This window comes from Rhincodon typus, chromosome 28 (genome assembly GCF_021869965.1).
Source record: "Rhincodon typus isolate 14 chromosome 28, sRhiTyp1.1, whole genome shotgun sequence".
NCBI lineage: Eukaryota > Metazoa > Chordata > Chondrichthyes > Orectolobiformes > Rhincodontidae > Rhincodon > Rhincodon typus.
The window spans coordinates 22,885,880-22,901,315 of NC_063359.1; the positions used below are offsets into that span (position 1 = coordinate 22,885,880).

A 15,436-nucleotide genomic window follows, 5' to 3' on the forward strand; every position below is an offset into this window, starting at 1 on the left:
ATGTTCATTCAACAATCTCACCCATATCCTCTCTATAACATTGTCAGTCGTGGTCAGTTTTCCATTCCAGTAACAAATAAAAGGAAATTAAAAGAATAATTTTTCCCTATACCACATCCCTCTCACCAAAATGACAACAGCACTTCTGCAAGTTTAATTCAGGAATATCAGCATCTCAAAAACAAAAACAAAAACAAAAGCCCAATTTATTTAAAGATTTTTGCAAGGACAACAATTTTGAGAAATATACAATTGATTTCTAAAAGAGAAACTGAGCGGGAACAAGTTTTGAATATTAATGGAATGATCTTTATTGTTCTCTATTCTCTGAACAGAAAAACGTGAAGGTACTTGGCTGAAATTTTCTTTTAATGTTGTTGAACTGAATAAGCATAATAAATAGCCATACACAAGACTATTGCAAATTGCTGGTTACTTTTTGCTGTCTTAACATTTGTGCAATCACTTGATTTGGGAAAAGATCATAGTAAGGAACCGAGCTAAGTAATTATTTCATTTGATGGCGATTCTGAAGTTTTTTGCCTGTCCTTTTGCTCCATTCACCACGCCACAGTCGTTCCCAAGATTTTCAGCAGGGCCACAGCTCTGGCAACATTACTGCATCAGGAATTTGTTTATGAAAGGATTATGGTTCTTAGGTTTGCTCTTTTGCATATTGTGGAGCATGATTTGAAATCAATTGTAAACAACTAAAGAACCCAGTTTAGAAAAATTAAGTTCAAGTTGTGCAAGGTAATTTTTTTTTATAAAAAGTTACCTCTAAACTATAAACCATTTTACATTAGCTCTAACAAGGACATTTAGTACAGGAATGGAAGGAATCTTGGCAAGATGGATCAGAAACTGACTTAGTAACAGGACACAAAGGGTAGGGGTAGAAGGCTGTTTGAGTGATTGGAGGCCGGTGTACCACATGGATCAGTACTGGAACCCTTACTGTTTGTTATATACATCAATGATATAGATGAAACTGTAGGGGGGGATATTAAGCAAATTTTCAGAAGACACCAAGGTGAGCAGTGAAGATAGTCGTTGAATAGGGAAGATGATGGTTGTAGATTACAAGAAGATGCACATGGTTTGCTCAGCTGAGAAGACCAGTGGCTGATGTTATCTAGCCCTGATAAGTGAGGTGATGTGCTTTGGAAGAAGTAACGAGATGAGGGAGTATTTAATGACTGGCAGGACACTGGGTAGCTTAGAGGAACACAGGGATCTTCGGGTATTATTCTGAAGTCAGCAGAGCATGTGAATAAGATAGTTAATAAGGTATATGGGACACTTGCTTTCATCAGTCATGGCACAGAGTGTAAGAGCAAGGAGTTGTACAGAACATTGGTCAGGCCACAGCTGAAGGACTGTGTGCAGTTCTGGTCACCTCACTACAGGAAGAATGTGACAGTACTAAAGTGGATACAAAGAAGGTTCACCAGCATGTTGCCTGGGATGGTGAAATTGAGCTATAAAGGGGAGACACTCTAGACTTGGATTGTTTTCTTTAGAGCAAGACGACCGGGGCGGGGGGACGTGGTTGAGAGTATTAAGATTGAAGGGTATGGACAGGATGAATAGAGGGCAACTGTTCCCTTTGGTTGAGGGGTCAGCCATGAGAGGGCATAGTATTAGGGCAAGGGGTTGGAGATTCAGAAGGGATTTGGGAAAAAAACTTTTTCACTCAGCAGCATGTGAGAATCTGGCAAGGAAGTAGAGGCTGGAAATCTTACATCCTTTGAAAAATATTTGGATGAGTACTTCAAGTATAACATTCAAGGATATGGGACAAGTGCAGGAAATTGGGATTAATGCACTTTTAGCGGTAATTGTATCAGCGCAGACTCGATGGGCCGAAGGACCTTTTCCACACTGTATGAATCTAATGGAAAAGTGGTAATCCCTGAATTTTAACGAAAATGAAATATTTCAAAAGACACGAACACTTAAAAGTGAGGTGAAGAATGGAGAGATACTGAATGATTAGAAAATAAAGCATTATTTTGACATCTAGAGAGGCATAACGTTAGAAACTTGTTTACTGAGAGGCGTCTATTATGACCAGTTGCAGCAATGAGGAAGGCTAATTAAAACTTAATATTTTGGTGGCAGAGCAGCACCTGTACCAGGAAAGTCTGCACTGAACATGCCTGGCAGGTGTGCTGGAGGCAGCCTAATTTCTCAGAGACACAGCAGCGGATCCAATACAGTACTTCGGGCACAAGGAAATCATCTATGACTAATACGGCACCCCAGGTTTCTCAAGTATCCTTGCGTTGCCCTGCAAAACTGGCCATCTTTGTTCCCACGTTTTATTCAAAAACTGGACAAAACGAACAACCATCTCATCAAGTTATCAGGTGGATATTTTCTATTGGAAAGCTGACCTCAACTGGTTGTTGTAGTGCATCATTCTTGCCTTTGGATGGCACCACAACAAATACTATACATACTGTGTGCAGAAGTCAATTTAAGAGGACTAGTGTGCAATCAGCATTACTTTGCAGTGACTGAGGTTGTTGCTGTCATGGAAAGTGACAATATAAATCCTTTATAATAAAACAAAAAGGGGCGGCACAGTGGTTAGCACTGTTGCCTCACAGCGCCAGGGACCCAGGTTCGATTCCAGCCTCGGGCGACTGTCTGTGTGGAGTTTGCACATTCTCCCTGTGTCTGCGTGGGTTTCCTCCCACAGTCCAAAGATGTGCAGGTTAGGTGGATTGGCCATGCTAAATTGCCCATAGTGTTCAGGGAGGTGTAGATTAGGTGGGTTATAGGGGGACGGGTCTGGGTGGGATGCTCTGTGGATCGGTGTGGACTTGTTGGGCCGAAGGGCCTGTTTCCACACTGTAGGAATTCTATGAAATGCTTTATGAAAAAGCTGCGGAAGATCTGAAACAAAAACAGAAACTGCTATTGAAACTCAGCAAGTCTGGCAGCATCAGTGCATCTGCTCTGAAGAAGTCACTAGAATCAAAACATTAATTCTGCTTTCCTCCCACCGATACTGCCAGACCTGCTGAGTTTCATCAGTAATTTTTGATGGTGTTTTGGTACAACTTCTTTATTGGACTACAAACCAACTTCAACAAACAGCAGTAATAGACTCCTGAAAGATGGCATCTTGCTTTAGAGTCATACAATAAAGCCTATGACTGCAACACAATGCTGAACCTGGTTTAGCAAATAATTAGTGGTCTTTCTGGATCTTCTGGGCACTCATGAAATTAAAGCAAAGCAGACTTAAATATCAGCTTTCACTCACACACTTGAATTTAAAATATTCAATCTTGAAACTGAGCTCTGAACATGCATGTAAACCAGAGCTCTCTCCTACTTCATACCTAGTAGTATTAAAAAAGATACTGTCAACTGCAAATCAATATTGTACCCGCTGATCCAAAATCATGCAATATAGCTTAAGTGAATGGAAACTTAACAAATACTCCCATACCCAGCAAGAATCTGGCTTACAGATAAAGGATTTTCCGATAGGGAAAAGAATATTTAACAAGAGATGATGGGGGAGTATAAATGATCAAATAGCACTCAGCAAAGGAGGCAAAAGTCAAACAAAATACTAATCTCAATATGTAAAAGGCAAGAGAAATGCATTAAGTTCAAACAAAATAAAAACCAGTATCACATTAAAGATGACCTTTCATTGCACACTAGTCCTCGAGAAGTAATATAAAACATATTTTAAATAAAAACTTCAGTCTCAATCATCTTGCAAACTCAACTATTATTTTGTAACTGGTATTGCAACATGCATCTTTACCATTAAAAAATAGCACGATTAAAAGAAGTTAACAAACTGAGAAGACAGAATGATAGGGATAGCCTGATATGAATGACCTCTATTATACTGCTGTGGGGATCAGGATTTAATTTCACTCAGTTTGAAAACTGTACCAATCTCCATAACATATGTTGGCAGAATTAGTTAAACACCAGTCACTGACATACGTATACATTTCTCTCCAAAACAATTTTACTGTGGAGAAAAGTAACGTTTTTAACTAGTTGATGTCCTTTACCATCATTGAAAATGATCATTAAGTAGTTCTCTCCGAGCCTCATCTTTGCTCAAGTTGAACTTGGTTATGAGTTGAACATTTTTAACTAAACAACATTAGAATTTAGAAAACTTCATAGCTTGAAAGGCAGCCATCATACAGTTAAGATCTTCTTTTACAAAAACTCTCATGTGATTGACAATGGGAACTGCAAAAGGCAAATAGCTCACAAGTTGTAATAAAGCATGGACAATGAGAAATCACGATAATTGTGGTTTTAAAATATTTTCAAAAGCATACCAGCATACCAAGTTTACTTTACTCCCCTCTCGTCCAACATGGGCTTTTGCCACACAAGAATGTTACTGCAATAGCGAGTAAAGTAGGAATTTGTTTTACAGGGTGTCAGTCAACAATAGATTGTATAAAGCAGCTGACAGTACTCTCAACTGCCATCAGGCCTGACCTATTTAAAATACGAGAGCAATGCACTTTACATTTTCAGAATTTTAAAGTGTACTTGACCAGAATTTTAACATACAATGCTTAAGAAGCAACTTTAACTTCTAGATAGCAAATTACATTTAAACAGTTACATATACAACTTTCAATTCCATTATTTTGTTTCTTTTCTTCAGATTTTTAAGAAGCCTCTTGATGCACAATGTTAGAGCTCAGTGTGATGACACCACCTACTGGCTTCTAAAGCACTCTACCATTTTCTGAATTGCATTTCAAAAGCAAAGCAGAAAATAATTAAGGCATTGCAGCTTGTAGTACGCTGCTGCAAATCCTACTACATTTATGCAAAGGAATATAAACCTGGGATATGCAGTCAGATTTTGTTCATTTTTATTAACACAGTTACCAGCTGTAAGGGGGCTGTAAAATACACAGCAGTGGAGCAAACAAATAAATTATGCTACATAAGAATCAACTTCCTTCAATATTAAAACACTTACTGTGCAACACCATAAGTTCATGCTTTTTTTGGGAACAATGTGACATATCTGATGTTCTTGTACTTACGGGATGAAATTGTGTAGAAACATAATTGTGTTTGCAGATTCAAACCTGAGTAAAAGAACATCTCATCTCAAACCTAAATGGCTAAATTCTGAATCTGTGATTCTCAATAAGTGAAATTGTTTTCTCAGCACAACCCAAATTAGCCTCTCAAGAATTTCTATTGCTGTAATGAAATTGCCTCTAATTTCAAGATAATATTGGCCTCATAGGAGAATAAACTCAATCCAGGAATCAGTCTAGTGAATTTTTATTTCACTCATCTAAGGAAAGCATAACCCTTTCACATAAGGACAGCAAAACTGCTCACAGCACTCCAAGTTGTGACTGCATCAAAACTTATGCAGTTATATTAAGCTATCTTTACTTGGGTACTCCAAATCCTGTGTGATGAAGTTAATTGCTTTCTGTACTTGCATGTTAACTTGTTTGATTTGTGTAAAAAGTCATGCAAATTCAGCTGAATATCAACACATCCCAGTCTCTCAACTTCCAACAAACATTCTCCTTGTCATTTTCCAATCAAAGCAGATAATTTCTGTAATATTGCACCATATGGTAGCTAACTGAATATCCAAATGCTACATCCACTGCTATTTCTTTAACTATATTGCAAGTTAAAAGTTTCAAAAACTCAAATGTAGCTTCTTTTAGAGGTCAATTTTGACTCTACCTAGTCATACAAGTTTGCAAGTACCGTTACCCATCCCAAATAATACAGCTGGCATCTACTTTACTGCTGATATTAGCTAACTGCAATATTGCACCCTGCTTCTTTCTTGCTCCTATCTTCAAATGCAAGATTTCATTTGCTACTTTCCAATCTGCAGGGATCATTCTAAAATCTACAGAATTCTGAAAATTCGAAACCAATGCCTCCACCTCAAAATAAATACGCCCATGAACCCATTTAAATTTTGTGCTCAATACACAATTTACTCTAAAATGTTGGCAGACCTTATCCCAACACAATAATTTTCTATTCCCTTTTTATTTCTTTTAGTAAAGAATGTTCAGTAACTTTAAAAAATAAATCACTCACCCATTGTTACATATGGTAACATGTCAGTGGATCCATGTGGATAAATGCTATACAGATGAGAGCCTGTACAGTCTACTCCACCAAGTACAAGTGCTGCACCAATGTATCCTTGATATCTAGTTTAGGAAAAAGTAATGGATGCTTTATTTAACCATAGAGATACAGTTACATGCCAATTGTTGATGAAATGAATTCTACCTAACTTCTTTCTTGGAGTAGAAAAAGGTTCTAAACAAATATAGATGGAAATCTTAAATCGACATTACTATGATTTTCAATTTTTTGTTTCATTAAAATTATATACATAATACTCAATAATAAAAGACAAGGCATTTAATCACAGGCTTTCAATTCCTCTTTGACAGGGTCCTTCTTGAAGACACATAAATTTTGACAAAGTTTCTCAATCAGCAGGGCAAGTGTCTTAGGTTTGCTGCTTTATCCAAGATCAGGAATCAAACTATACCTCTCACAATAGCAGTATGTAAGAATAATTCATATGTACAACTGATCATCAGGTTCAGTTTGTAGCAGAATTAGCATAAAGATTTATAAATATGCATCGCTTCCAGGTTCCACCACTAATTCAACATATTTTATATGTAGTGCAGCAAATCTTTCAAAATCACCAACAATATTTTGATTTAGCATGGTGCAGAAGAACTCATGAATCTAACACATGCTTCCCCTCATCTAAAAACAAATCAAAAATTACGCATTGGACAGGTTCAGTCTATGCCACTGAAAAGCAAAACGTTGTAAAATATAGGAAATTTGAAACAGAGGATGCAGAAAACACTCAGTAGGTCACACAGCATCTACGAAGAGAAAATCAGTGATAGCATTTCTGAAATGCTATCGTAAATTTCTCTAGCCACAGGTTCCGCTTTTCCTGTCGGTATTTCTACTATCGCCTGACCCAAAACCAAAGTTGCCTCATTCAAATGAACTGATGGTACAGAGTGTTTAGGCACCAAGTTCATATTTTGGGTTACTTAGTTTGTTCAATTTATTGCTTTGAGCATGATAATAAATGTAGCTAGATCAGCTAACTGCACTGAATCAAAAGCTATTAGGCCTGTTCCACAATGATTAAGGAAGGAAAAATATTGGGATAAAACAAGAATTTGCAATGGATGAACTTGCTAATTAAATATAAAATTTCAGTCACATAACATTTTAATTGATGGTGATTCTTAAGGTCCAAGGAATTGGAACATATTTGAAAGTGAAAAGATAAGTGAGGATGAAAGCGCTAGACAAGTTAGATGGATACAGAGTTATGATGGCTAAAACCCTTAGCAATTATAAGAAGACTAGGGTAACAGAAAATATTAAAATCAAAGCAGGATCATGTTCTTTGGTTGCATCCAGGGCTGTCTATTTAATCGATATTTAGCTTGTCCTTTAAAAAAAGCTAAGTCAAAAACTGATTTAGACAAACTATGCTAATACAACGCCAATGTTCAAAAACAAAGTTGCTAGAAAAGTTCAGCAGGTCTGGCAGCATCTGTGAAGGAAAAAACAGAGTTAACGTTTCGCGTCCTGTGACCCTTCCTCAGAACTGTTACTGGATTAGGAATCCAGAGTCTCAATAACCCAGAAATGGTGAGTTCAAATCCCACCATGAAGATGGAGAATTTAAATTCAGTTTGTTAAATAAACTAGTAATAAATATTAGTTTTAGAATAGCGCTTCTGATAAAAAAAATTGTGACTGTAAAGTTAACTCCACTGCTTTCTCCACAAATGCTGGTTAATTTAAAATTTTGATTTTAGTTCAGATTTCCAGGACCTGCAGTACCTTGCTTTTGCACATGAAAACAGGCTTTAATACTTAGCTCCAGCCCACTCTCCCACATATCAATAATGAGCTGCAACCCCAAAGAAATGGTGTAACCTATATGTCACATATTGCCTGTTCCTTTCCTCCCCCGAGTACTGCCATGTACAATGTGCAAAGGAAGTAGCCAGGCCAGTCTTGGGATGCTAGAAACAAATGGATATTAGCTGGACTATTAATTGTGGTATTAATTCCAACAATTTTCTTGGCCAATGAAGTAGGAATGTGTGTAAAATGAGCTACTGATTCACTATTACTCATTTTGCAATGAATTAATACCCCACCTTAAGTTGATAGATTTAACCTGATAGTTAAGCGGTGATAGATGCTTATGTGGAGCAGATTCAGAAAAACAAAGTTATAACCACCCCTGTAAAAGTTTATACTTTTGACTTAACTCCAAAAGCCAATTTTTGTCTAATGACATCTTTGTATTATAGATCAGTAACAAGAAACAAGCCTGCAATATTGCCTCAGGATTCCAGTGTCTAAACTATCCCACTTCCAATGCACTGTGGATTCCACAGTAATATTTCATGGATTACAACACATACAGGCTAATGATCATAAAACCACATCCTGGCCTACATGGCCAGTCAGAGACTATCAGCGTATTGGCTAGTAGACAACAGGGCTAAATGTTCCTCCAGCAACAACATACGTATTGCTTCCAGGGTAGCCATTGCATCTGTAAGTATCATGAAAACCACTGCTAACGAGGTGCAGAAGCCCCCAGAGGCAGCAGCTCACATACATATCACATTTGCTGCAGAAGTTGAAACTGCCAATTAGCAACCACAGTAGAAGGTGAATGCCGCAAAAATCCTGATGGAATTACTGAAACCATCAGCCAGTTAGAAATCTGAATTCTAAGTTAGGATAAAATTGGGCAAGTTAAACATTAATTGTAATTTCACTAGGTTTTATTCACCTGAAAAGCATTTGTTTCAGCATGCGATTTGCAGTGGCTACACGTGCGAGGCGTCCAGTGGATAAAGCATGTAGCTCCAGATTAGATGAGATCAGTTGAGTGGTCATCTCTGTGTCTGCAGCAGTACCAGCACCACAGCAACTAAAGAGAAGAACAGAAATCTTAGCCAGTTACAATTCTCAAATGATACAAAATTCCATGACTTTAAGTACTACTAGTAATTGCTTGTGGCATTGCTCATAGTCAGCAAATTAATAAGTCTTTTTCTGAAAGAGTGGGTAGTGTCAGGGATGAGAGGGGACTTCAAAAAACTCATCACATTGAGTCACTAAGTAAACAAAACTGAGAAAAAAAAGAGAAAAACAATACTGGAAGACAAACGAAAAAAATAAGGAAGGAACTCACTTGTCTACCTCAAATTTCACAATCTGAAGACATGCTGAAACAATTTACAGAACATGCATTGGTTTAGAAAGGTAGCTATCGTTGTAATACAAGAAATAGCCCCAATATGCACACAGAAAGGTCCCACAACTACAGAAAAATAAAGGTGGGATAATCTATTTCAGTGGGATAATTATCGACTGAGACACCAAAGGTAACTTCTTATCTTCCTCAAATAGTGCCATGCAGTATTTTTGTCTCACTTGAGGGGGCAGTCAAAGCCTTTAGCATATCATAATGCTGGGGCCAAAAAGACCACTCAGCCCATCAAATCTGCTCCACCATTTAATGAGATCATAGCTGACCCGATTATCCTCAACTCCACTTTCCTGCATTTTCCCAATAACCGTCGATTCCCTCACTGATTAAAAAACCTGTCTATCTCAGCCTTGAGTATGCACATCCAACAGTGTAATTCCACAGAAGTAGCAGACTGGATTATGTCCACAGATCTCTGGAGTGGAACTTGAACTCATGGCCTACTGACTCTGATGAGAATACTATCACCCTACCACCTGCCACCCGCCACCACGCCCCCACGAGGTTGGATGTGAAGCATCAAGACTAAATGAAAAAGGGTTACAAACTGCTGGATAATTGGACACACTAATATTTGCAGATCTAATTCAGTTCCTTTAAGTCAACTATACTGACTGTATCTTAATTTTAGCAAGATATGCTATGTTGACCTGTTGTTTTCCCCATCTGGAACACAGGCCACAAACCCAAGATAAAGAGTTGATCAATTAGGGCAGAAATTAGAAAAAAATCTTTGTTCAGATGGTTGTGAATCTGTGGAACTACCTATCCCAAAGGTTGCAAATGCTCCATTACTGACTATAGTCAAGACAGAGCTCCACAGAATTTTGATCTCTCAGGGAATCAAGGGATACAGGGGGTGCCAACAGGAAAGTTGAGTTAAGGGAGAAGGTCAATCACGATCATAGCGAATAGTGCAGCAGACTCCAGGGGAAAACATTCTACTGTCTTCTTATTCCCGATGTCTAAATCTATAATGGAAACTAATCATGAAAAACAGCTTGAACAAAAATACATCAGATAACATCATATGGCAAAAAAAGTCATGATGTTTCAGTGTCTGACACTTCTTCATAACCAGAAATGGTACATAAGCGAAGCATTACAACTTTTATTCTCTCTACTTCCTGCTGTGCATTTCCTTAAAACAGATTTTAAAATTTGCAAAGATAATATAACTTGGAAAGAGTATCACAATTTTTCTGAGAAATTCAATGTAATAACCAGTTTAAGTTCTAGCCATAGTCATAGGCTTTGTGGTATGTAAAATACAGAATATAGAATACAAAATATAGAAGTGATCACACCAGCCATTTTTTCTTTCATACAGTTTTACCAGATTTATTACTTACTAAATATTAGGAGCAATGTAGTGAATCTTGGAGCAGTTTTTATCAGCAACAATCATGCCTTCTGTTGCCCTTGTATCAGCACCAAGGACTACTCCATCCTTAAGAATAAAAAAAAAGACTGTTTGAACAGATCAGGATATTCTAAGAGCACACATGAAAGCACTTCATTTGTGCTGTGTAATCAAGCTACATTTCACTCAATTTCTGATGTTTTTTAAGCATGAGGCTTGAAAAGCACGAAACATATTCAGCATTGTTTAAATTGTTTATTTGTATCTCAATGTGGAAAGTAACCACCTTTCAGTTTTAACTTCTGGAAACTAAACTAACGCAGGAATTGGCATGAATAGACTGCTCCAACAACAGATTGCTTTCGCTTCCATCAAAAATAGCAGCTAATTAATAACCTTCAATTCAAGAGACACTAAAATAATTTACAAATCATCGACTTAAAGATGCTATACTGCAACTTAAAACAAGTCTTTTCATTTCTTTGATCTTTGAAATGAATCTGTAAAGTTGAGATGGTTTTCTCACGTTTTCAAGTGACTTGAACAATTTGTAAATAACGTTTGCACACTTTGACATGAAATCTATCCATTTAACTTACATACTTCTTAAGAAAGATCTCTATTTGTAAAACAAACACCAGTAAAATTAGGAGGTGTCATTTATCTGACATTTCCTACAACATTAATTGACATAATATCAGTTAGGCTATTGTCCACCCAATCCTCCCGTGACTTTGATCATGTGAGGGGCGGCACGGTGGCTCAGTGGTTAGCACTGCTGCCTCTCAGTGCCAGGGACCTGGGTTCGGTTCCACCCTCGGGCAACCGTCTGTGAGAGTTTGCACATTCTCCCTGTGTCTGTGTGGGTTTCCTCTGGGTGCTCCAGTTTCCTCCCACAGTCACAAAGATGTGCAGGCTAGATGGATTGGCCATGCTAAATTGCCTGTAGTGTTCAGGGATGTGTACATTAGGTGGGTTATAGGGGGATGGGTCTGGGTAGGATGGTCTGAGGGTTGGTACGGACTTGTTGGGCCGAAGGGCCTGTTTCCACACTGTGGGGATTCTATGGTTATATCTTGGCATTCTGACAGTTTGAGTTTTCCAGTGTTACAATTCTATCAGACTGTGCTTTCATTGAACCAAGTTTTTGAACTCTCTAAAAAGTGTTCAAAGTCTAACAAAATGTTTTAGAAAACTTTTATACTAAACTATCAGCATTAATACTAAGCAGCATGGAGATACTCCGCTTAATACAAAAACATGGGAGCAAAAAGCAAATCTATCTGCAATATTTGTCTTTCGCTAGTGCGGCCTGACTGAACTTGATTGGCAACAAAAACATTTCTCTGCCCTGCAAGCATACATTCCATTCTAAAATTATGATCATAAAAGAGCAAAAAAAAAATCAGTCCTGATACGTAAAGAGCCAATTGAAAGCACAAGAAAGAAAATACCCAAAATTCAATTGGAAAACATACCATCAGAAGAACACTATCAAGTCCTTAATTCCATGTCAAATGCTTAAGGCTGTCAGATGTGCATGTGCATCACGACAAATTGTGCCCAACAAATTACAGAAAATTACAAGTAGAAATTTAAAAATGGTGATGAAAAGGACTAGACTTAAAAATTATATTGTGAAAGTTGGTATAAGAATGCCTGTTCATTTGACTGAAGTTATTTTGCTGTGGAACGGCAAACATAAACCTGTTGGTAACACAAAGAACTGTGGATGCTGGAAATCTGAAATAAAAAAGAAATTTCTGGAGAAAGGCAGGTGGTCTGGCAGCAGCCATGGTGAGAAAACAGAGTTAGCATTTTTGAGTCAGTGACCCTTCTTCATCTGACTCTAAGTCATAACTACCAACCTGTTGGTACCTAGCATCCAGAAATTTCAGAGAAATGTACTTAGTTGTATGGTATTATCACTTGGTTAATTTCTAGGGTATGATTGCGGTTTCTCCTGAACAAAACACTTACAATTAGTTTCACACTAGTTGTTGTTTTGAATATGACTTGGTATTAAAGGTTTTAAATGTCTCAAATTAGACAATATAGCAGAAAAAAAATTAGATTCATCAGAAGATCAATTTTGTTTTAAACGTCACCATCACTTTCTTGGTGAGTTTCAAACACAAGTAGCTGTGCATGACTGCTACACAAATTTCTTTTTAATGGCATACTGGAAGTTGTAGTTTAATACAACAGTTTGTATCACAACATGAAGATTCAATACATCATTCAAATTAGTTTAATAATTTGCGCCAAGAAGTCACCATTTTCATTGATTCATGATTTATGTGTTGCACTGAAAAGCAATGTTTGTTTTAACATTTACTAATTCAAGCATTTGACACGTTACCTTGAATACAACTCCAGCAATAGTAGTGCCAGTTTTTCTTCCTTCAAGAACTTTTAAACCTTGCTTAGTAAGTTCAGCTTCAATAAATGCATTCCTATAACAAACAAAGCTCATATTACTGAAGATCCATGAAGTTTATAAACACGAGACTCATTTATTCAACTAAAAGATTTCAATTTCAGCTTGAACCCAGCTTAAAAATAAATAAATTGTACTTTTTACACACATGTATGTGCAGTCACGTAAAATAACTTCATAATACAACAAAGTATCTCTTAGACGCTGTTCTACTTTGCACTGACACAAGGTAGTTGTAAAACAGCACTCTAGGAAGTTTGCATTTTAAGCCCATCCTAGTAAGGCACCACGATGGAAAAGATCTGCATATCCTATCTGATTGCCCGAGACAGTAACAGCAGACAAATCTAATGCCCAACAATGCCGTCACAGCACGTCATTCGCATTTCCTGATGAGGAATAACCACAAGTCTTCTCACATAGTACATGTACTGAATTGTGAAAAAATGTACTTCTAATCGCACAAGCCGAAATCCTGTGTAACTTTGAAAGTGCTCTATATTCTAGCATAGAAAATATTTAAGTTTTTACACAACTCAGCAATAAAAGGGAGAGTAGAAAGATTTCTCTTAACAACCAATTAAGTAACATTGCCTTACTATTTAAAGAAAAATATAATGGGTTTCTAATTGCATTTAAAATGCGTGAAACTAATCATTTGAAATGTTACTGCACAACAGTGACTCACATCCATCTACAATAATTAAATATTGTGTTGAGTGAATCTCTCAATGCCCCAGTTATCTATTTAACAATACAAGATTCCAAATTCAATTCTTGTTTTGTTCTGAGCTTGCTGATAACAAATGAAGACCAAAATTTTTCTTAGTGCCCTGAATAAAGTGGGGGAAAAAAATTATCCAGGGTGCCTGCTGCGAACAAGCATCCGTAAATGCAATTTGGAGCATTCATCATCAAATGGATTAGGCACAACTATGAAGCATTCAGCACTTGAAGACAACATACGCTGAAGCTCACAGCTAAGTACTGGCCAACAAAGTGATGAATTGAAGAGCATCTCGTGGATGCGCAGATACCCTGCACAGAGAAAAGCAAGCAAATAATTTTTAAAGAATAATTGAGTATTTTTAAATCAAGATGGGAAAGATTTTAAACAGAAAATCCCTCATGGCTTTGTTCTGAGTAAATGACACTATTTTATAAGAAATTATTCAATGCGCATAGAACTTTGGTCCAACCATTTGGTATTGGAGTTTACTCTCTGCACAAATAGGAGTCACAAATTTCAAGTCTGTCTTATTTCTACAAGTTTGTTCATATCAATGACACCTGTTCTTTAAATCTCAGCTTCAATCAATCACCCAGAGAAAATTAAGCATATAACAAAACAAAAATGAAATTCTGATGATAGATTAACTTCTCTGTTCTCCTGATTGAGTCTGACTCATAAGATTTTCAAGCAGTTTTTATTATTTTATTCTGATGTCTAGCATCTGTAGTTTGTTGCTTGGTCAGTTCAGTTATATGAAAACTGAAGTGGACATTTAAAACAATCTGTTAAGGAACTCATTGGAATAGCTGAATTATTCCAGCAGTTATGCAATATCACATCACTATACCCAATTATAAAGTATTACGTCAGTTTGTCATGGCATAACATCTAAGTTTTACTAGAACCTTTAGGTCACCATAAAATAAACTGTAATTACAAATAAATTATTGAAGGAATTTCTACTTCAAATCCTTAAAATCCGTTCACACTTAAACAAAAGGAATTGTTGGTAAAAGCAAAATGAGACAGCTGAGAAAAATCAAAATTCCACAAGTGAGTAATGTCACAAAATATGACAGTTAGTTAGTTAAGTTCATTTCTTTAAAATACTACATTGTCAAGAACGTGGAGCGGTTTGTTAGCGAACGCTTCAATTAAATATATTAAAATCACTAAAAAAAAAATCAACGTCCATTCAATAACAGAATAAAACAAAATTAAGCACAGATCATCATTTCGATTTATGTTGAACGCTTATACTTCATTCGAATATTGTACACAAACGAATTCAATAACATTATAAATTTTCTTTTCATAATATTAACTTTTAAAAGTTAAAAATACATAAACCTGGAAAAATGACTCAGCCAGATCAGGTCAATATGCTAAGTCATCCTCGCCTGGAGACGAAGTCCAAATACCCGCAGAAACGATTTTTTTCAATAAAACGGAGTGCAGATGCAGGGAGTCAGACAGGAATGAAATAACAGATCAGTGAAGCTGGAAATTCAGAGCAGGGCTCACCTTCGACAATTCTCGAAACTG

General features: G+C 36.8%; 1 protein-coding gene across 1 annotated transcript in view; it reads right to left on the reverse strand.

Moving 5' to 3' along the window:
- psmb7 (proteasome 20S subunit beta 7) overlaps nt 1-15,430 on the reverse strand; it is a 57,547-nt gene extending 42,117 nt beyond the window's left edge. Inside the window, exons 1-5 of the mRNA XM_020534326.2 lie at nt 15,416-15,430; nt 13,081-13,174; nt 10,708-10,805; nt 8,873-9,013; nt 6,100-6,215 (exon numbers count right to left, since the gene is read on the reverse strand). Coding sequence (XP_020389915.2) covers nt 6,100-6,215; nt 8,873-9,013; nt 10,708-10,763 — 313 coding nt within the window. The 5' untranslated portion in view covers nt 10,764-10,805; nt 13,081-13,174; nt 15,416-15,430. The remainder of the gene's footprint in view (nt 1-6,099; nt 6,216-8,872; nt 9,014-10,707; nt 10,806-13,080; nt 13,175-15,415) is intronic.
- Between the last annotated feature and the right edge of the window lie 6 nt (nt 15,431-15,436).